Genomic DNA, 23,528 nt, shown 5'->3' on the forward strand with positions numbered 1-23,528 from the left:
ATGTTTCAGAGGAAATCAAACAGAAAATATAAAAAAGGGTCTATGCGTTATAAACGTTAATCACCTTATGTTTGTTCAATGCACAAATAAAATATTCTACATATACTCACAACAAATAATCCGGCAATTCCGAAGTTGAAGTGGGTACACTGGAGCTATTACACAATCCATTTACGCCTGGAAAAAAAACATCAAGTAAACAAACGGTTATCACTGAATGCTGCTCTATGCACTTTATGCAATACTTGTTAGCAGAATGTAGCAGTGTTGTATGACATGATATATATCTGCTTGATGTGCACAGTTTCTGTAGATAAAGTGCTATTATTTACTTTGCAGCAGCTAAACATTTCAACTTCAGACACCTCCATATGACAAAACACACCAGCAGTCAACAAGAACCACTGTCTTGAAGCAGAAGACTGCAAAATCCTTTAGATAATTGTTTATTGTGGGAGGCAAATCAATGTCCTACCTTCACGGAACCACCAGCTCGACTCAATGGTTATCATTAAATAGACATATACCTTCTAGATCAAAAAATACAAATATTGTGCCAAGATTCATAACTAACCTTAATGCTTGGTTTTCAAGCCCTGGCGATTCGTATCTTAGGAGGGATACTAGATTTACCACCTGGCAACAGACTATGATGCTCTATTTATTGATACGCTATTTTACCTAATTCAGTTAAATAAACCAAGTCAGACTGAATCCTTGACCTTGTTCTTAACTTATGTAAAAGGAGTATATTCAAGGAAACAGAGTAAAAATGCACTCCTGTTTCTATCGTGCCTGCCTTCACATGGTCTCCACCTGACTTTAGGAATCTCACCCAGAGTGCAAAAATAACCTTATTCCTTTAAGCAGGATTTTCAACTTGCAATGTCCTACAAATGATTAATTCAAGTTGCTGCTTTTTCTAAACTGAAGGGAAAGCATTTAAACAAAGTTTTTATAGTTGCTTGTAATTCACTATATGGCATAAGATGTTTTTAGGAGTTTGCAACTATATTTTCTAGCATAAAACACTATGTGACATACTTCATGTATAAGAGAAATCTGCGTTGTGGTCCTCTATATTGTTGGGCATTTTAAACATAACTACTGATAAAACTGACCCAAAATGCTCGATATACATCTTTTTGGTAGTTACTCTATCTACCTGCAGATTCTTCCCCTCCCAACTCTCCCGGGGCACCAGACTGGATCCCAAATCTTGAAAGAGCTTTCCATCACCAACAGGTGGCAACTTGTCCTTTTTTTCCATACCATCAGAGGAGAAGAGGCTGAGGTATATTAGACTAACTCTGGACATTGTTAAGGAATCTTCGATAGAAAGATCGGTAGATAGAGCAGTTAACCTGTTCTTCTGAAGGCTGCTTCTACCTGCTTACTTCTCTCTTCTTGAATAAACATCCAAGCTGTACCCCTTCCCCGCAACCCCCGATCCCATAAAGACATTGGGTCAGAGGAGTCCAGCAACAGAAGACCGACCATCCCTGCAGAAGTTAGACTCTAGGCAGTGAGGCCTGGCGAAGTTGTAGACTGAAGCCCACATAGGAACTCAGCAGATTTCCTTGAACACTCCTGGACGGTGCCGAATAAGAGCCTACGCTCTGGTAGAAAGGGCTCCGATTCCCCCAGGGTGCACCTTCTTGGCAAAAGCATAGCAAATGGAGAAAAAAATGTGTTTAAACCCCTTTAAAAAACATCCCTAGAATCAGGGTCACTGGAATTAAGCACCAAGATTGGGCAAAATTATGTGGCAGGGTTGAGAAAATTACGTGGCAGGAAAAGGCAAATTATGCAACCTAATGTGGCACATTTTGTAATAGTATTAGTTTAGTTCTGCATTTTAAAACTTGGTACCACTGTCAGGGCATTGGTTGCACCTCATTAGTACCAGTTTAACACCCAAATATAGAAATAGGCAATAAAAAGGTGACCAGTCCAGCTTCACATAGGGCCTTCCACTGCACATCAAGACGTGTTGCTGCATCTTCAATAACTTTTTAACCATTTGAGCTAGAAACAAAACTGTGTTTTGTTAAAATCTGCAAATGATGGACGAAGTGGCAAATGCGTCAAAAACTAGACTTACTAAGAGAAGGAAAGAACAACGCACAACACATCAGAATAAGTCGCTTTGTGACGGTCAACTTCCATCTCAGCACACCAAAAGAAACAATGGGACCAACACCCAAAATAAACTCATTTTCGTAGAAGGGCGACTAGCAGACAAAAATCACATCCACTAGCTAAAGGAGTAGATCAAAAGAGTTCAGTCTACCCCACTGAATCTGCAGGCATGAAGGCGTAGACTTTGGAGGCCCGCAAGCAGGACCAGCTCCAGCCACAGAGAGCAGTCTGTTTTGTTGGGAGGAGGTGGGCAAGGGGACAAATGGATGTGATCAGAGTACCACAGTTTCTGTAGCAAGTCAGGCACATTTAATATCAATGCATGGTTCCGATGCAGCATTCCCAGAACTCAAGGACTCAGAGGGATGGGAGGATATGCGTAGTGGAGATGCAAGCCCTACCTCATTCACATCTCCTAGGGCTCCCTGCAGCACAAACTCAGCATAAACTGCACGCATTCAGGAAGAGCCTCAAGACCTGGCTTTTCGGATGACTCGGAGCTGCCCGATATGCTCTCCCCCATCGCGAGACCCTCACATGCGAGTAGTGCGCTTCACAAATCCCTGATTGACAACTACTGTCAGTGTCTAATGAGTGGCAAAGGGAGGCACCAGAGAACTGCATCAAAGGATTTAATCACCCCTGGGTAAACAAGCAATTTGTGACTGGAAGATGGTTCAACCTGAGCTAGCCAGCCAGATGGTTAATGACCAGTCAGACAATCAGCCTGGGCCCAAGACCACAGCTTGAATTTCCAGGTACAGGAGACATGAATCCACACCCCTCTGCTTGTTGGGGTACCACATTGTAGACAAATGTATGAGGACTCAAAACTATGGACCGTAGCCAATATTGCTTCCAGGCGAACATTCAACAGGTGAGGAATCAGTACGCAGAAGTATCTATCAAAATTGTATATATGTTCATATCTACATGCGCCCCTCCTGCTCATCGTCCTTTGTTGTTTTTTGTGTTAGTCTTTCTGCTGCAGTTTAAGCAAGTCATGCCTCAGATTCTCAACCTTCATTATGTGCCCTTCACAGCTTAATAATTCAGAGATTTAACAGCTTTGTAATGAGTTGAATCTATGGGCCACCTGTTTTCAAAAGTGCTACTCTGCTACTAGTGAAAGGTTCCAGCCATGCGCGGTAGTTTGTACAGAGCTACGACATCTTTTGATGAGTAGCACTCTATACCAAGCATTGAAAATGCAATAGGTCTCGCCTTTGATTAAGTTAAAGCCATTTGCTATGCTAATGGTATTGTATAGCAAAGCAAATGGTTTTTAACTTAATGTAAGGCGTGACCTATTGCTTTTTTAATGCTTGTTTCGTATGGTAACACTGTCTGGGCAAAGTCCTCACCTCATTAATACAAGTTTAACAACAAAATACATCAATAAACAACAGAAAGATGACCAGCCAACCTTAAAGAAGGGCCTTTCACTGTGCTGAAAGCCACGTACTAGCCGCGTGTATAGAAACTTTTGATCAAACTGAGCTAGAATCAACATTTGTTTTTATTAAAATCTAAAGATTATGCAGCAGATTATTATATGAATAGGCGCCAATGTGGCAAATCCATAATTATGCGGAAAATGTACCATCCGCAGAATAGCATATTTACAGTGGCCCCTGGCTATTTTCACTGACTAACCTTCAACTGCACATCGTTTTGTAAGTTAACCGCTCTGTGACAGTTTGTCACCCCCTCCAGAAGGTGGAGGAAGTTCACACAAATTAACTAAATGTGTCTACCTCATCCAAGGACAAAAAAACACTTGAAAATGCGCCAGCTCAGGGGTGTAAATTACCCGTCATCTGGTAGAGTGCAACGAACACGGCATTAAATAGGCGATTAAACCTCTCCCTGACAACGGAGCCACAGATAGCTGGCGATAAACCCGCATCGCCAGAGGGAGACACGGCAGAAGCACGGAATATGTGCAGATCCCGCCTAATCCGAGAGTATCTGAATGCAATTCAATAATTTCAACTATCGAGACTGATAAAGCAGGCCTTTAACAGCACAATAAAGAGCTGGCAGTGGTACAATACATAATTAGAAACAAGCTAAGCAACGCCAATGTCACGCGCTCCGCAGCCCGCCCTTATCTGAGAATGAATGAGCGCGGCAATGGGGTGTCTGCGCACCTTTGTCTCGTGCTGCGATGTGCTGCTCCTTCCTCCGTCACGCGCGCAACCTCCTTTGTTAACAAAAAAAAAAAAAGGCTTCATCTGTTCCTCTGAAAGAAGCACATGTACTGCCTCTCTGTGAGATCACAAAAGTATAGCCGCTAGGCTCCTGCTGCCAGACATGCCCCTCCAATGTTCACTCTCCCACGGTATTTAAAGTGTCCATCTTGTACCGTCAGTCTTCCTCCCAGCAAGATGTGTTTATTTTTTTCTGTTTAGTATAGCGCAAACTTGGCTAAGGGCACTGTAGCGCTGTAAATGAGAATATAATACGCAAAGTTAGATTCATCTCTTGTGTGTTAAGGCTGGGGGAGATTGAATTGAGCAGAATCACAGTATGTTTGATGAGCCGGCGCCGTGACGCTAGCATGGTTCACTAGTTCCAAAGATAGCAGTTCTGGCCGTTAGACCACAGCTCCTCTCCATTACCAAATGGATACTGCAATGTGTGCTTTTCCACATATGAAAAAATATAGCAATAGGCAAGTGATGTAGCATTGTGAATGTTGTTGATGTGGGGCCGAGGAAGGTGGAGGACAAAGCAGTTACTTCCAATGCGCACTCGTGAGGCGACAATTCAGTAACAACCCGACTGCCAATCACGTCGCTTTTACGAAGCTATTAAAGCCCAAATGAACAATAGAAGCAATCTGCAGTAAAATTAACCAAGTAACTGCTGGCTGCCCACTCTGCAAGTCACCCTATCCCTGGGGATGCACAAGCGCCCCTGAAACCCAACCCTCCTCTTTTCCTCGCATCCTGATGCTCTACTGATAACATTCTTTTTGTGCTGCCATCAAGCGCTTAAAAAATAAGCGCTCGCCATTCCCGCTGTTTATTTTTGCATTGCGCTTTCACTTTAAAGTGAAAGCGAGATGCATAAATAAACACGCAGCGCCATGTCTCCTTTTTTGTCCGGCCCATTTGGACTGGATCGCACAGCTTGTTTACATAACACGCCTCCTTGCGATAAGAAAATGCTTCACGACAGCCGTGAAGCGGGCGATCCAGTCCGGATGATCCGGAAAAAAAAGCCAAAAGGAGGCACCCCAGAAAACTTATTTCCAATGGCAGGCCACCGTTTAGCATAAACGGAGACACCAGCAAATGGAAATAAGGGGCGGGGCTTCAAGCCCTTTTCTAAAACTCCTCATTAGCAATAAATCTCGCCGAGCGAGCTACGCATGTGCGCAGCAACTCTAGGTGAGACCTAAAAATGAAGAACAACATTTCCGACCACCCACAACTATTCTTTAAATCGTACCAAAGTGTGGTTGTGGCTCAACTGCGCAATATGGTGGACACCACTACCTGAGGCTCCTGAACCAATCACCTGGCACGTTCCTCAATGTCCCGCCATTCAAATGCAAAAAGTGCAAACAGACTTGAGGAGGCAAGCACCCAAGCTCTGATTGATTAAATTCAACAAGAATTTTTGATTTGGGGAATCCAATACAGCAATTATCCAAGTCCTGGCCTAGTGAGCAGCGGAGTAGCAATACCTGGTGGTGTGGTAGCAGTGTTTCCGGAGCGCAGAACAAGACCAGCACATTAGTTATCTCTGTTTTTCTACGAATCCCTTCAAAAAGTAGCAGAGCTGCAGCACTAGGTGGCCCTGTGGCAGCCATAAGGGATCCGACATGCTTGGTGTGGTGCCGCAGGGCTGTGCTGCGTCCTGGCCCAGCCTAGCCCAGCTGACGATCAGCAGGCTGCGGCCATTAGAACATGGGTTCATCGCCCCCCCTGTCACAACAGACTACCGGGGAGTAGGATATCAGTCCTCACCCTAGATGCATCTCTGATCTTTTCTTGCGACCGGGCCCCTATACACCGAGCCTGCCTCAAGAAAGAGGCGCTTTACCAAATCCAGTCACAGCCACCTGAAAATGAGGAATTGTTCGGGAGGCCCATATCCATGGTGTGTGCAGACTAAATAAGCACCTAGTGACTGTTTGCCCTCAGGCCAGTGGGGTTTCACAGGGGCACTGCACCTCTGATAGTTAGCGTGCATCTACTAGGTCTAAGTCACTGAGGACATGACCCATGCATGATGTATGTTGGAGACGCACATCAGATTGCACCACATCAGCTGATAGTAAACAATCTCTCTTACTGAATTTGTAAATGAGGCAGATCTGAGCCCGTGGTGGTATTGCATGTGCCTGTGTCTCCTCTTCTGCTACAGTTCTGTGACTGCTTGTGCCTCCCCAGAGACCCTAGGGCTGGCCAGTTGGCAAAGAATGCCTCTGGTCTCCTGGTACATGCTACTGCCAAGAGGTCTAATTGACACATTGGGTGTGAACCTTTCCCCAGCTCTGAATTTCAATCACAGTCTCTACTTTGCCTGTTTTATGATGAAGCACTGAACGGAATTATGATAAAGTAACAGAACCAAGTGGCCCTCAGGCAAGGAAAATTAGATAAATCCTTGAAGCCCCGAACTGCTCACCTGGACTCTACAGGCCTAGCTACGGAACAAGAAGTAAACCTAACTGGCTTTTTTCTAGACCCCTAAAAAGGGGCTGTCATTATCTTGTAGGCAATTAATGAGAATAGGCAGGATCTTAAATCTAAGATAGGAACAGTGGCCAAAGATGTTGCAATCCGTAGGCAGGACATGTGCAATGTTGAGAGTAACTGAGGCAGAGGGGGCGAAAATCCCAACTGGAAAATACAATCAGAGGGCTTAGAGACACTGTTTGAAAGAAAAAAAAAAATGAAGGCTACAGATCATGAGTTATGCAATCATGAGTTATGAACCTGTGTCAAAGATGCCGAAGGGAAGATTGAGGGGCAGTAATGTCACATCTGAGGGCTTCCCGAAAACAGAGGAAGGAGATAACCCAGCAACAATTCTTGAAGAGAAGCTGAAAACACAAATGCGAGAAACCCGGTTCGTTAATGAAGTGCGTGCATCATGTGCTGGGACCATGGCTCCGTTTATTACCATAATTGCATTGTTCCATAATTATAGAGACTTGGTCCTGTGAGCCACTGGAGCTTTCATAAAACATTCATAATCTGGGACTAAACAAAAATAATTCAAAAACAGAGCAGGGCGTTTGAACAGGTTTTACTGAAAATGCAAGCTATAGCCTTACGTTATATTTGATGTCCCCAACCAAATTAAAGGTCCTTTTCTACAACTAAACACCATTTTTGAGTCTCCAGAGCAAGATTGATCCTGGTCTGCAGAATACTATGGTCAGCCGAGACAACCAAGGAAGAAGACTGTTGGCTAGGGTACTCCCCAGAAGTCATCACCCTCAAATAGCCCGATCAGAAAGACTGCAGAAAGAGGTTAAAACAGAGTGAAGACAATCAGCACTCCAGAAGGGATTTCTCAGACAGAGAGAAGCAGACACAGAGGTTGAACATAGATCCTCACAGAACCATTCTACTGAACTTTTATTCCCACATTGCTGCTCAGCAACAAAACTGAAATGAGCCCCATCCAGTTAACAACGTGGCAATACTGGAGAGATCCCTTGCAGACCGTACTGGGGAAACTGAAACACACTTACAGTACTGGAGATGCTTGAGTTAGCTGCTCTAAAAAGAACTACATTTATTTGGCTATCTGATAGCACTTTCAGAGAGTACACAAGTACATAGGAGGGGAGGGAACCTTAGTAACCCACCCAAGTGCCCTCCCTACAATCCTTTAGATGAACCGACAAACTAAACGCTACAACTTCAACTTGTAGGGAGGGCACTTGGGTGGGTTACTAAGGTTCCCTCCCCTCCTATGTACTTGTGTACTCTCTGAAAGTGCTATCAGATAGCCAAATAAATGTAGTTCTTTTTATGGGCTGGGACACTGACAATTGTCTCATGACTAGCCATTGACTGTTTTTCCTCCCCCTTTTCTTTTTTCACGGTCCCACTCCCCCATCTCCTTTACTAAATGGTTATACTTGTTCCGGGCGAAGCATGCTTCTGGGTTAGAAGTGCAGGGTGAGGAGTGGCTGGGGGTATAGGTATTGTTTTTCTATTTTAACTACGGGTCACAGAAAATAAAACACCTTCAATATGACTATATTCACAATGGAGACAATGACGGACAATTCACAGAGAGAATAGATCATTACTGAGTGATGTCGTGGAATGCCAATGGGGTCAATAAATCAATTGAAAGAGAAGAGGTCATGTTATATGTTAAGCTGCATAGGCCTGCAGTCCTGACCAAGCAACATCTGCTGGCCACAAACTGTAACATACTTGGCAGACACAGTTGCAACAGGGTCCCCCCTCTCAGGTTTTACCCAGGGTGCCAGAAGAGTGATTATCTTCCTGCTTTCCAGTGGTGGTTAACTTTGTAGACAAAAATGTATTAGGTAGATATGAGTTTACATGGGTGCCTGCCTAGCGTGACAAAGTATGTATGTCCCTCCAATCCTGCAGCAGCGAACAATCCAACTATTGATGCAACAGCTGGCAGACTCACTGATCGGGACGACGGTCAATTGAGGGGCTACTTTAATCCAGCTATGGATGTCATAAATTGGACCAGAATCCACTGGCCACAAGCCTTCCGGAATTGGCAAATGCCAAGTCTCACTGATGCATGGAGTAGCAATGTCCAGCAGACACATTATTTACCAACTATTTACTCTGTCCCCCTAGTCCCACCTCACCCCCATGGCTTATCCTCTACAACAGATTTTTTGTTGTTGTCCTTGCAGAGTCTCCACCAACGTTGAAAAGTACCTGTATCCCACCCAGTGGATTGTCTGAGCTCTCTTCTATAGAGCTAATACTACATCATACATGGAGAGGGATGAAAGGAATATGGCGGCTAAATGTCTGATGGCTCAGACAAATCCTTCACATTTCGCCTCAGGGAAAAGATTGCTGAAGGACAAGTAACTTACTTCAGTAACGCCTTATCTGGTAGAGACATGATCTAGCCGCAGGCTGGATCCTGAAGATTTTTGCTAGCAGTACCCCTGCATGCCAACAGGTGGCGTTGGTCGACTCTGCATTACGTCGTAGGCGTCAGGTACGTCGTGCTGTCCACGTCGTCTATATAGGCACCACCCCGGCTCGCTGAAGTCAGTACTTTACATGCCAGAAGTGCGGAACTATGAAGTGACTGACCGTGGTGTGCCAAAAACAACTAGGACCCTTAAGGGGAAACAGCCCTGACACGATCATGTCTCTACCAGATAAGGCATTACTGAAGGTAAGTAACTTGTGTATCTGACAGACATATAGCCGTAGATTCTTTACTTTAGAACAGATGCCCAAGCAATACCATACCCGGAGGGGCTGCGGAAATGTTTCAGACCAAGAGGTCCTGCAAGACAGAGCGGCCAAAGAGGCGCTCCCTGCGGACCTCCAGGCAGTAGTGTCTGGCAAACGTGTGCCGAGATGCCCACGTGCCAGACTTCAGAAGCCGGAACACCAAGCTGGAGAGCCGTGGTGGTTGCTTTTTGCCTGGTATAATGGGGTCTAAGTCCTTCAGGAAGTTGTTTCTACGCCACGGCTTCGAATATTTTTATGCAGAAGATGACCCAGCGTGTATGGTCCTCTTCTGAAGCGCTTGCCCCTTCTTTGCTCCAACTTACCCTTTGAAGAGTTGGTCGTCCACCCGGACCCTTTTTGTACGATCACGGTAGAATGACAACGCTCTTTTTGGGTCCAGACGGTGGAGATGCTCTTCTTTCTTAGAATGATGCAGAGGAGCATAGAAAGTGGGCAGAGTAACAGATTGGGCCAGATGGAAAGGTGTTACTACTTTTGGCAGAAAAGATGTCCTAGTGTGCAGCACTACTATGTCCAGAAAGGTGGTCAGGTAAGGAGGCTGAGATGACAGTGCTTGTAGTTTACTCACCCTCCTGGCAGAAGTTACTACTATTAAAAAGGCTTATTTTAATAGTGAGCAGCCAGAGGGGACAATTGTGCAGAGGTTCGAATGGTGCACACATAAAAAAGTAAGGACCAAATTGAGGTCTCATTGGAGCATAATAAAAGGCAAAGGAGGAAACATATAGGTAACCTCACAGACTTCGGCAGGAAGGTCAAAAGCTGTCAACTGTCGCCGCTCAATCTCCACGCAAGGAGGCGGCGAGTGGGCAGGTTCGGGTGGAGGACCCTCCTCTGCTGCTGCAACAGGAAATCCTCCGGGTCAGTAGGAAGACTATCATGGTCAGTTAATCCCCAGAAGCCCCCACGAGTTGGTCACCTTTGGTGTATCAAAGCAGTCTTCAAATCCAGGATAGAAATCACAACAAGAGAAAGGAGCTCAGCAGATACGTTTACCCAGTGTTTAAATACACACTGCATCAACACCATCTGCTGCCCTCACAATGGTAGCAGATGCTCCTGTGTGACAACTGGTCTCTGTAATTTAAAAGATGAGGCCAGAAGAGCCACATCTCACCCTTTCAGCACATCTGCAGCCTGACCAGCTCTGCCATCTGTCATTTTTTAATCCTTTAGCTTTTCTTCTTATGACTAGCGGCAGTTTCTATTTTAACCACATTGGTGTCATGCCTATTTTTCTTACATTTTCTATGCTCGTGGGAACAAAGTGCTTCTTGCAGTAGCTCTCTCAAAATTATTTTACAGTCGATTAGAAACACAAAAGCTTAGCATTCAAATTTCGAGTGGGTAATGAGAAGCTACCGGAGCACATGTTGTCTCAGACCATTTACAAACCTTTGTTCACTGGCTGCCAGTGATGCGAAGACCGTGTCCTTCTCACATAGTTAGCAACTTCCTGATGAACTGAGCTCTGAAAATAAGATCGTTTTAAAAGTGTACCACAGTGACTCCAGCCTTTGCTTAAAACAGCTGGAAATCAGCTGATGGTTCTGCACCTAAACACAGGACAGACTTCTGTGAAGTCCAGCGGAGAAGGTCAGAATATGTTATAGATTTCTGACTATGCCATGGATACTTACAGAAGAACCCCAATCCTCGTTAAAGACTTGAATCCACTCCTTCGACACCTGGAGACTTCACCCAGATACTCTTCCAAGTTCACCAAATTGGGTTGGAAAATTAGTATTTGTAGGATATGTTACTTACAAGAAACCACTATCCAAAAAAAGTGTGGTTTTGGCATAATTGATCATATACTGTTTACCAATTAAAAGAAAACAATGATAATTCTTAAAATGTACATGCATACCTAAGGTATCCTCTGGTCCACTACCAATTTTTAAGACAGAATTTTTTGTTAATTCACAGTTCTGTTTTTCTTTATGCTTCTCGTCACTTTTCTTGTCTTTGTGTTTCTCCTTTTCTTTGTGCTTTTTAGATTTTCTCTTGGTCTTCCCGTGTGTTGAGCTACAGTTCAGGTCGCTTGCTGGAGGGCAGGTTGCTGTCACAGGATGGCTTAGCCGTTCCGTGACTTCCTGACTTTCACAGTCTCTGCCATTGTGGTTGGAGTCATTGCTAACATCGGACAATGGGTCCTGCGACCGCAGCATCTCTAATACTGGCAAGTGAGAGCTGGAGCTGACGGAATCAGAAGGCAGCGCCGTCGATGAGGGGACCTCCTTCACATTTGAAGAGTTCAGTTTCCCATTAAGAGCAGGTTGAGCTCTTGGAGTGAAGTGAGATATCCTTGGCTTTTTGTGGATAACGGGGTCTGTGGGTTCTAAAGGCTGGTTTCGTTTCTGATTGGAAAAAATAAAGATACAATTACCAGAAGCCAATAAAAATCCTGAATACACTTTGTCATAATGCAAGACTTGAATTTCATCCAAGAAATGTACCAATTTCTAACAGATGAAGAACTAGAATCTCATTAACTTTGTAAGAGAAAAACAAGTGGTCTCTCCAACATTCACCGAAATACTACATGTCTCTATGGTTTTTATTTTATGAACTTCTAGAACAGTCTTTTCTTCAAAAGTCCTAAATGGAATGGGCACACATACTGCCACATGTCGTAACCCAACCCCCATATCCCCAAAAAAGAAATGAGAAAAAAACCCACTTATAGTCTGCACTATTAGATTTGTCTGATTCCGCAACAAAAGGTATCACATTTAATACATCTGCCTTCTGTGATCACCCCGCACCCTCCTTTTAAGTGTATACGCAGAGGACACTGTGGCCACTCTGACTAGGATGGCGCATTATAGCTGCATATATGTTTCAGTTCATTCAGCGCCCCACAGGCCAGCACAACACCAACACCTCCTCCCAGCCCGCCCCCAGTCCAAAGTAGAAAACGTACGCCCTGGTTGCTTCACAATGCCAAAGTGGGTGTCTGTTTCTGGATGGGTACCATATGATGTACATACTTTGGGTGTGCCAAAAGTACCTCCAGAGTATGAGTCCATGTTTAAATTGTGCACATTCTCTCTCTTACACAAGGTGAGAGCATCTCTCTGGTTATTCGCGCACACCACCAGAAAACGTCCAACACTATCATCACTCGTCCTAGCACACGCTTGTACTCCTATGGTATAGCTTGTTGTCCTGTGTGGACAAGCGCTTCAGCACCCCACATGGGGCACTGAGCGCTAGCTATATAAATGCCACAAAACAAGATTATTACCACGCAGTTTTCCTCTACACCAACACTCACTGAAATATCTCCGTTGAACACAAGTTAATATGTTCTCCTTTTATATATACAGCTGTAAACGATAGCAATTATTGAATATTTTACTTGACAACGGCATCAGAGGGAACAAGGAGCTGAGAAACACCAATAAGACCTTAACTGCTCATTACATCATCACGGAGTAAACTGAGCAGTATAGCAAAGATTGGACAAATGACACGGAAAGACAACTCATTTCATCCAGGTTGGTCGCAGTATAATAAACACTTCAAGCTGAAACATACACCATCTGCCTACCAAACACCGGAAGTAAGCACAGAAACACGACTATTAAAGTTGAATACACTTATATGCCACGAGATGGCGCTACACTCCAACACATGAGCAAAAAGCAAGTCACTTGCACAATACAAGAAAACAAGTACTGATAAAAAAAAAAACAGGTTTTTAGGTCTGGCATATAGTGCAACTTTCTTCCCTATCTATCTATTGTTACTAATTCTTTAACAAATATAGACAGTGAGCTGTGAGTCAGTCCCAGCAGTATTACTACCCTCAACTCATGCTCTTGGCTCTACCTCCTATGGAGAACCTAAATTGCAAAGCAGGGGGATCATTTTGCAACTCAAAAGCAGAATGAACCATCACAGATTAAATCATTAACTCAGATCCGTTGCATGCAGATGGCAATCGTTCCGTTTATTTTTTTTACTGCAGCAACCGTTTCTCAATTATTTAAGTCAGGGCTCAGAATGTGAGTCAGATGTGTTGCCTCTGGAAATGCTTGTATTTTTGTAAAGACACAACATGCAGTGGGGGCAAAGGAAGCTTAACAGCTGTAGAGGAAGTTTCGTCAGCACACAAAGCGATGCATACATTCTTTTAAATCTCACCCATTGGTATCCTGTCAGAATTGTATAACCTATGCAAGTACCTTAAGAGCTTGATAGAAGGCGAGTGAAAAAACAACGATCGGAAAGAGTTGTGCTAGGAGTGACATTCGGAAAGGCAGATGGGTTCATTCAATCCAGAGGGTAATTGGAAGGTTCTTCCACCTCTGGGCCGTAATGACCGAGAAGCATCAGCCCCCCCCAATGCTTTTTCTGCAAAACCTAGGACATTAGCAGCAAGGCACGAGAGGACTGAAGTTGCCTGGATGGGAACTACTTCAAAAATAAGTCGGTCATGTAATATGTTGGGGCTGCTTTGTGAATCAATGCTGGCCAGTGAGGATATTCTGGCTGATCCGTGGAGTCCTAGTACTAGCCTTGCTGGTGCGTATTGCAAACGTTGCATCTGGTATGCTGAAATGCCAGTGTGACAATAGTCCAGACGACTAGTGATCGTTGGCTTTCACACAGACACAAAAAGGAGCATATTACTTAACCTTGTTAGCACCTATTTGTAGCGTGTAGTGCTGCATATTCAAATGCTATGCATACTCCTGCCATCTAGTGTTGGAGCCGGACTCTGCAAGTTGTTTTGACTTGAGTAAGTTTTATTATTGGCTTGTTGCGTCATTTCTCCTCCTTGTGGACAAGAACAAGTTCTATTACACAAGTCTTCCCAAAATAGCAGAATTTACACTAGGCCACTGGGTGATACGAGAGGTGGAGCCAATGCTGATGTGCTTCTAGTTGGTCTTTGTCTGGGAAGGTGTAGGCGAGGTTGAATAAACGGATCAGTTAACCTCTCCATTATCGTTCAATCTCCCTTCTGCTAGCTATGGCTAATGAAAGCCATGTGAATTCGCATCTGTCGCGCTGTAGAGCGATGGGTCATACTTAACAAATCCCAATGAAGATTTCGTTGAGCTGGTTCGATTAATTCTTGTGAGCAAGATTGAGGTGTTCATCTGATGCCTTTTCAGGCTCGCAGTCGCACATTGTGCTATGAGGTCACCCAGGGCTCCTCGTGAAGTCTTGCCTTGTTTAAAATACATCTGGCCCCCTGGAGGATCTTGTTGCCTCCTTTGGACTTCAATTCTGTTCTTATGGCGATGACACCCAGCTTATTCTTCAGTCAGAGGATGCGCGTATATCGAGTCAAAATCAGTTCAAACCTTGCCTTACTACGGTGTCCCACTACATGAATACCAATTCTGGGAGGCTTAATACGGCTAAGACAGATGTCTGAGTCTTTGAGAACACTTCCATGTTGTAGTCCGCTTGGTGGTCGCTTTGTTTAGACGCTGGTACTACGCCCAAAGACAATGTATGTAATATGGGTGTGATCTTGGACTCGAAGCTGTGTTCGAGACCAATACTAATAAACTGGCCTCCTCAAAAAACTCAGAAAGATGTATTCGTATCATGTGCTGGCTGCAGATACACATGCTAGGCATACTCTTGTCATCTAGTGTTGGTCTTGGACTCTGCAAGCTGTTTTTCCTTGAAGTCTTATGATTGGCGTCGTTTCTATTTCCCCTTGAGGTATTGTGCATGTTCAACAGCTCCTTTGTTAGAAAGTTTTGTTTCTGTCATCATGCTCGGACGGACGGCATCTGAACTCAGCAGCATTTAAAACCCACGCTGCCTACGGTCAAGAAAGAACGCAACCATAGATCCAGTGGCCAACAACCACGGATTCTAGGAGCCGGGGACTGATTACCTGGCGCCCAGTACACACACCCCCCGTCGAGAATGACCTTCAACGGGTGATGGAGAGACCAAAAAAAGGACCTCTTTCAACGATGCCCATGGTGCGGGGTCAAATACGCACACTCTGACACACACGAGGTGTGTAATTTATTCCTCTCTCCAGAGCATAAAGAGGCCAGCGCGCAGCTTGTGCATTTTTCAAAAACATGCTCTTCTGTTGCGTAGTAATCGAAAATACACCGCGTAACTGGCGGCTGAGGCAGAGTTCTTGTACGACAGCGATATGGAAATCAAAGTAGGTGCTCCAGTAGGAGGTGGAAATGTCATCGTCAGTCCCCTATACGTCAATTCCGATTCCTGAATCTGGGCAGAGGACCAAGACACCACTGACTGCGAGTACAGTCTACCCCCATGTAAACAAATCTTACACTCACCTCCACTACCCCTGCCACGCCATAGTGCGCCACAGCTCAGGCTGACACTGTGAACATGCTTCAGAGCCGAGAACCTTCTCGATTCGAATTGGGCTTACAGGCAACAGCATGGGGACGGTTCCGGCACTTCACAGGTACCGAAGCATACGTTTATGTCGAGTGAGCCCCCAGCACCGAAGCATAAGTAGGCATCAACTGAGACACTGGCACCAAAGCATAAGTCGGCAACGGCACACACATAGGCACCAAAGCAACCCCAAGAAAATCACTTGATCCGAAGAAATGCTCGAGCGCATCAGAATCAAAACAGACCTCTGTTCCGAGGAATAAAAAGCAACACAGACACTCTTCTGGCCAAAAGAAAAGTCTCATATACGGGATTCCCAAGCCACAGAAAGTTTCTGAGGACACACCACCGGCTCCAAATAAACAAACGACTGGTACGCAGAAAGTGAGTGTCGAACACAGCATTGTCTTTGAGGGATTGCAGCAATTTAAGCAGGAACAGCGTAAAGAAAATACCAAGAGGCAGGCTCAGGAACAATCCATGCCACAGCCTCTACCACAAAAAGTGTCACAAAGCCACAAGTCCAATGTCTTTCAGTCTCCCAGTCACCACAAACACAAGTACCCTCTTCACACGAGGAGGAGAGCAGGACACAGATTCCCAAGGATCACAGGATACCTAACATACCCCTGACCCATGGGATGAATTTGATGTAGTCCTGCCTGACCCAGATATGGAGCCGCCAATACCTACTAAAGCGTCACCTCCGGATGACACATCCTCCAACCTCAATGTCCTCCTGAGAGGGGCAGAGTACCACAAGGTCCCCATGCACACTATAGAGGATCCAACTGACTTCCTAATGGAAACACTTTCACATGAAGAGTGCACAATTCAATATCTCCCAATGATTGGCTCAGTGCTCAACTTATCCAAAGACATCTTCAAGGACCCAGTCAAATCCAGGGTCCTAACTCCTTGCATAGAAAAGAAATACAGGCCATCTTCAACTGGCCCCATTTACATACGATGACATGCTCCAGCCAGAAAAACAGCTGCAACACAAGATACTGGATAGGTGCCTCCTCCAGACAAAGAAAGAAGAATAATTGATGCAGCAGGTAAAAGAGTAACAGCAGGACATGCAAACCACTAGAAGATTGCCAGTTCAGTTGGCCTACTCTCCAGATACAATAGGGCAACCTGCGATGAGATATAAGATGCAATACATCTATCTCCCAGAAGAATACAAAAAATGAGGAGAAGACCTAGTAAATGAGGGGAGACATATCAAATGTGCATTAGACGTAGTTGACACTGCTGCACGGGCCATCAATACATCAATCATGCTCCATAGACATACGTGGCTACACATATGCGGGCTCAAACCCGAGGTGTAGCTGCATATTCTTAATGTCCCATTCCAAGGAGAAGGAAAACCTCTTTGGGACTGCTGTAGACACACATTTAGAGAAATTAAAAAACAATAATGAAATGAGACCGATACAGCCAAATCCATGGATGCCTTACAAAAAACACCTCAAAAGCGACAGCCCTTTCGGCGTTACAGTGGGGGGAAAGGTAGGATGCAAAAGCCTCTACCCCAGAAAATACCACATATCAGCACCAGCAATATCACCAGCAAGGGAGTGGATACTATCCTGGAGGATATAAAAAACCATGGCCAAGGTAGAGGTACCTCAAACAGGGGCACCTCTTCACCACCAGCTGAATGACTTGCCCACACTACCCAAGACCACAAAACACCAGTCAGGAGAAGGCTACCAATTCCACCAGCTACGGCCTAACATCACATCAGATCAATGGGTACTACAAACAGGCAGGGATATTGCCTAGAATTAACTCAACCACCACCAAATATCCCGCCAAAATGGCAGACGTTAAATCCATAACTTGTACTAAAAGACGAAGTAAAGCAGTTACTACAAAAAGAGGCCATAGAACCAGTCCCACTCAGACATCGAAACAAAGGAGTCTACTCTTTATTTCCTTATACCTAAGAAAGACAGATCACTATGGACCTGCGACCCCTCAGTCGCTACAAACTATCCGAACACTTCCATATAAGTCACATTGCAAGATGTAATACCAGTTCTTCATGACTGCATTAGACCTCAAGGACGCTTACTTCTACTTTCCAATCCACCAGCACACCACAAATACCTACGGTTTGTGATGAGTGAACTTCATTATCAATTCAAAGATGCTAACTTTTGGGGTGACATCAGCCCCAAGGTTGTTCATAAGATGCTTATCGGTAGTAGCAGCAAAATTCCAAAGAGAAAACATATTACATATCTCGACGAATGGCTGATCAAGAGTCCAACCAAAGCCAAATGTCTAATAGACACTCAGAACACAATAGACCTACTTCACCAATTGGGTTTCACTATCAATGCAACAAAATTGCATGTCCAACCACTTTAGCTACAACCATACCTAGGGACAATACTCAATTCAGTATCAGGAAAAGCTTACCCCAATCCTCAAATGGTTCTCCATTGCCAGAACTAACTGGGTATTTTGCAGCTACATCTTCACCTGCCAATCAAAACAGTGATGTGCCTACTGGGAATGATGGAATCAAGCATAGCAAAAATCAGTACAGTTTCAAAACTGTATTTGGTATGTCTGAAACAACCATAACAAGCAATAATCAATAAATCAAGGGTTTAATGTGCATCCTTGAACTACTCACACTTGAGGGTCACAGATGCCACATGCAAGACTACACTTGAGACCTCTCCAGGCGTGTTTAGCATCGCAATGGTCACAATTGGGGGGGGGGGGGGGGGGGGGGGGGGGAAGGCATGGAAGATCTAGTGTTGGTTTCACCCAAGGTCCATGGTGGAACACCTCAAGGATACTGAAGGGAAACGCCTTCAAGGAACCAATCCCGCAAGTGACAATCACAACCGATGCATCACACATGGTGTGGGGTGCCCATATGAAGAACATTGTGGTTCAGACACACTGGACCTCACAACAGATAATGCACATCAGCAAGCTGGAGCCTCTAGCCGTCTACATGGCTCTCAAATCATTCCTAACAAACATTACAGGGAAAACTGTCCTTCTGTGAACAGACAATATGACTGCAATGTATTAAATCCAGAAACAAGGGAGGAGGGGGGGGCATTCCATACAAATGTCACAACTAGCTCATACTATATGGAAATGGGCAAACAAACACTGAATGTTCCTCCTGGCACAATACATATCAGGGCAGGAAAACTCCTCACTCACAGCAGGGGCAGGGTGAGACATCCCAATGCACAATAAGCTCAATCTTGCGATCTGGCTCCTGAGGTCATGGAATTTGGATACTTAAGTCTTCCTCCAGAATGTATGTCTATTTTAAAGGAGGCCAGAAGACCATTCACAAGGGTGTGTACGAAGCAAAATGGAAACTTTTTTTCACTAATGTGCATCCTTATACATCAACCCTTCTCCACCAACAGAACAACAACTAGTACAAAATGTACATTTGGTATAAACCTCAATATACTTATACCTACAAAAGAGGAAGCACCAATTGCTTTTTCGTATTCCTGTCATCAAAGCCCTCATGAAAGGATTAAAAAGAGTCATTCCACCACATACACCTCCTGTGCCGGCGTGGAACCTAAACATTGTCCTAACACGCCTTATGGGGCCAACATTTGAACCACTTCATAATGGTCAAAGGCAATTTGCAGGATAACCCATTGAACATAGCAGTAAAAAAACATGGTCAACACTGCTCCTACAAGCAAACCTTTCGGGATAGAATACACAGTATACAGATCTACGTAAGAAATGAGTGATTCAGTCAAAAAACACCTTTTAAATAAAGTTCCTACCAACAGGCTACCACCACCTAAAAAGAGTCAAAAGTAACAGCCCTGACACCTGTAGTAGAAACTCTCATGCCTCTACCAGCACCCTGTCTCATGGTGGATGCCAGGGCAGATGTCAGCTTTCCCAGTCCTCGTTGGCATGCGAAGTTTGGCGGCCAGATGAGGCTGAACAGGTGACAGTTGACAACTACACCACCACACACCCTCATCCTTCAACACACAGGAGGATGAAGAAGGCCAGGGACAAGTGACTTCTACTTGCTTACAACTCTGTGGACATTAGATAACAGGACACTGGGAGATCATGTCATCTGCCCAGTTTCTCCGTGGCTTGCATCAAACTGCAGCCTAAAGAGGCCTGAGTGCCAGATTTTTACAATAACAGGGTATAGTCCCTATTAATCTCACTCGCATTCAAATGGTAATTAATAATGATAGCCTGTAAAACATCTAACACAATACAAAAATAAATATGAATATATACATATATGCTAATGCTCATGTTTATTAAATGGTAGTAGAGCCCACTGCCATGATACAAGAACCTCCCTCACCGGATAAGAATTGTGAACCTGGTGTACTCAGCATAATGATGTCAGCACAAACTCGTTCTGAATGTTTTAGGCTCTTGTTCATTTGCAATCTTAATTTTCTTAATTTACAAGACTTCATTTTTAAAGCATAAACCATGCCACAGTGGAATGACCTCCTCCATGCCTCCCAGTTCCCTTCTTCTCTTTGGTGAGAGCAAGAACTGAGGCTCTAGCTGACCTCCTGTGACCTTGTGTAATATAACTGGTGCTCATGTAAAGCGCTCAAATACCTTCGGTCAAGTTCAACAAATAACACTGCAAACAAAACCAAGCATTAGCATCGTCAATAGGTCTTGCCTGTGGGATCCTATAAGTATTTAGCCATGCAGCACATTATCCTGGGTGCTTAACATTTACTGTTCTTTAACGTGGAAACATTGGCACTAATAGGCACATTATAGCAACTAATTAAAGGACCCTCCTGCTCACCGTTACACTCAGCAGCAGCCTCCGAAGTGCGACACCTGCTTTTTTGTTGCCTCCTAACCCTCAATTCATAAACATTTTCAAAAACATTTTTTGTTACATTTTTAGGGGGACCAGCAGCTGCCATTTGCTGCAGGACTGCTCTGTTTTCTTTAAAAAAAATAAAGGGCTCTTGCGCAAATTATTTTTAAAGAAATTGCTGCTACAAGTGGCTCACAATTGAAAATAAAAAAATAAATAAAATGCCTGTGTTAATCTATGAGTGCACATTCATCATCAGGAATGCACGTGCATAAGGAATGGCAGCCTTCAGCAGCACCATGATGTGTGTGTGCATAGGCTCAAGTTTGCATCATCACACCTTTTTCTTTTCTTTTTTTGCAGATCCTGCACAGCATCGGCAAAAAGCATTGGCAAAGTCAATTAGCTTATTGGCTTTGTCAATGTGTGTTTTGATTTACAGTGGGGTTTGGAGGAGAAGCAGTCTTTTAAAGTTGATGGTTCTGTAGCTGATGTCACCCCAATCAAAGGTCTACTTCGTACCGAGAGTTTTCAAAGGACCTTTGTTACACAACATCTTTCAATCCCCTGCTCCTCTCACTATAAAGTTTGTGGGTTGCGAGTGACGATACGATTGAAGCGGACACTTGAGGTGGAATCAGTAACGTGTCATAATTGTCCACCCGTACTCTTCACAAAATCTGGCAATCAATGTGTTCTTCTGAAGCTCCCAGACAGAAAGGGCCTTCAGTAGGGCCTGATAGTGCCGATATGTAGCCAATGGTCCCTTCTCCTCCCCAAGATCAAAGAAATTATTATTAAAGAAAGGTGCCCCCCGGGAGGTCAGACAGAGAACTGATTGATTAAAAAAATATAACATGAGATTACCCCAGCTTTTGCAGTTAACACCCAGTTTTAACAGCTGTGGTAGATGAGAGCTGGGACCTTGGCAAATATGAGAAGCTTCTCAGGTGAATGAATTTATTGAAGTGCCTTTTTTCAAACCATGCAAATTTTAAAGAGGCTGTATGTACACTGAACTGTTGTTCCTTCGTTGTCAGATAACACCATTCCCACATTCGGCAATACCTGTCAACAGAGATATATATTTTGGAGAATATTATTTTTTTTATAGAAATTACCAGACGATAATTCCCTGGAGGAGAATGGAAATGTACTTTGTGTTATGTCCTGGGCGTGCCGATAACCTTCAAGTGAGGCATCTTGCGATGGGTTATTAATAATGTACGGTCGCTGATGGCGAGAAAGGGCAGCTTAATGTTTTCCAGCATGCAAACACTGTTGATCTGTAAAATAGAGTTTCCACTTTGGTGTGCTATCAAATAGAACTGATTTTGTCCGTCTATTTCGAATCAGACAACTGCGTTAAGAAATCCAGTGTATTCATTGATTTAATAAAAAAGTAAGCAATCGGGGAAAAATGGAGGGTGTTCATAAGGCTTGAAAAAATGATTTATTCCTAAATGTCGTTCTGCTTTGCAATACTAGGACAATACACTATGTATGCCACATTTCTCAAACACCACTGGCTGTCCCTTCTCCCAGCCGCTTGCATCCAACCCCCCCCCCCCCCCCTTGGCATCTGATTGCACGCCCATCGCACCCCTGCTCGCCCCCCGCCCCTTACCCAGCAGCTTGGCCTCCGGCGGCGCCTTCTCACAGAGGGGAGATCCGCTGAGCCAGACCTTTTCCAGAGTGTGCGACGCAGACGTCCTAATGCACAAGAATGTACGTACGTCTCACATACGTCTTATCAAGTATGTACGTCTGTCTTAAAGATTTAAGACAGACTTACATGCTTGATTAGAGAGCACCATCACGCGACACACCCACACATGTCCGCGACACATCCTTTGGAAAGCTCTGCTTTAAGGTGACTATCAGGGGAGTGTGTATCAGTACCAGTTGGGTTTCATACCTGACCGCTCTACCTCGCACAATTTGCGAACTATTTTTTCCATGCAACATGTACTGGAGCCGAGCTAGCACGCTGCGGCGGTCCTACTAGACGCAGCCAAGGCCTTCGACTCCATAGAGTGCAAATATATGTTTTTTGTGTTACGGCGCATGGGCTCTGAATTTTAATTATCGCCCGGTAGCCATTTCATTATATGCGGATGACATGGTACTGTTTGTACGAGAGCCGTCGCGATATCTAGCACAGTTACTACGAGAATATGTTCGATTCGGCCGGATGTAGGGGCTGGCGGTGAATTGGGAAAAGTCCATTGTCATACCTCTGACAGAGATTACACATCCACCCGACATGGACTACCCACTTGAATGGTCTGTCGATCCGGTTAAATATCTTGGGGTCTGGGTTCATCATGATCCGAACGTAGTCATAAGTGAAAACTATGGTCGGGCATCCGCTAGATTGGATCAGCAGGTGGATACCTGGGTGGCCTTGCCATTATCGCTAGCGGATCGTGTTGCCTTAATAAAGATGGTGGTACTTCCGCGTTTTCTATATCTATTTTTGAACATCCTGATTGTTCTAACAAAGGTATTCTTCCATAATCTTCGCAAGGCCCTTCTTCGACTGGTCTGGGAGGGAAGCACGCCAGGGTGAGCTGGTCAGTCCTTACTAGCGAGTATTAGCGGGGAGGATTTGGGGCCCCAGAATTGTATGTGTACTATTTAAGCGCACTGGCTCAATAGCTATACTATTGGGTGAGACCGCATGCCCACACGCCACATGTTGCAGTGGAGGAGGGAGACGT

The 23,528-nt window shown here is 44.5% G+C and overlaps 1 protein-coding gene across 2 annotated transcripts in view; it reads right to left on the minus strand.

Annotated features, from left to right (window-relative positions):
• Positions 1 to 23,528, minus strand: part of ELL (elongation factor for RNA polymerase II) — a 225,870-nt gene that overhangs the window by 78,120 nt on the left and 124,222 nt on the right. For both annotated transcript variants that reach the window (XR_014972352.1, XM_085639498.1), the window contains exons 8-9: positions 11,476 to 11,965; positions 111 to 177 (exon numbers count right to left, since the gene is read on the minus strand). Coding sequence is in view for 1 of the 2 variants with exons in the window: in XM_085639498.1 (XP_085495624.1) it covers positions 111 to 177; positions 11,476 to 11,965 (557 nt within the window). In the remaining variant the exon portion in view is untranslated. The remainder of the gene's footprint in view (positions 1 to 110; positions 178 to 11,475; positions 11,966 to 23,528) is intronic.

Source organism: Triturus cristatus, chromosome 12 (assembly GCF_964204655.1).
Source record: "Triturus cristatus chromosome 12, aTriCri1.1, whole genome shotgun sequence".
Taxonomy (NCBI): domain Eukaryota; kingdom Metazoa; phylum Chordata; class Amphibia; order Caudata; family Salamandridae; genus Triturus; species Triturus cristatus.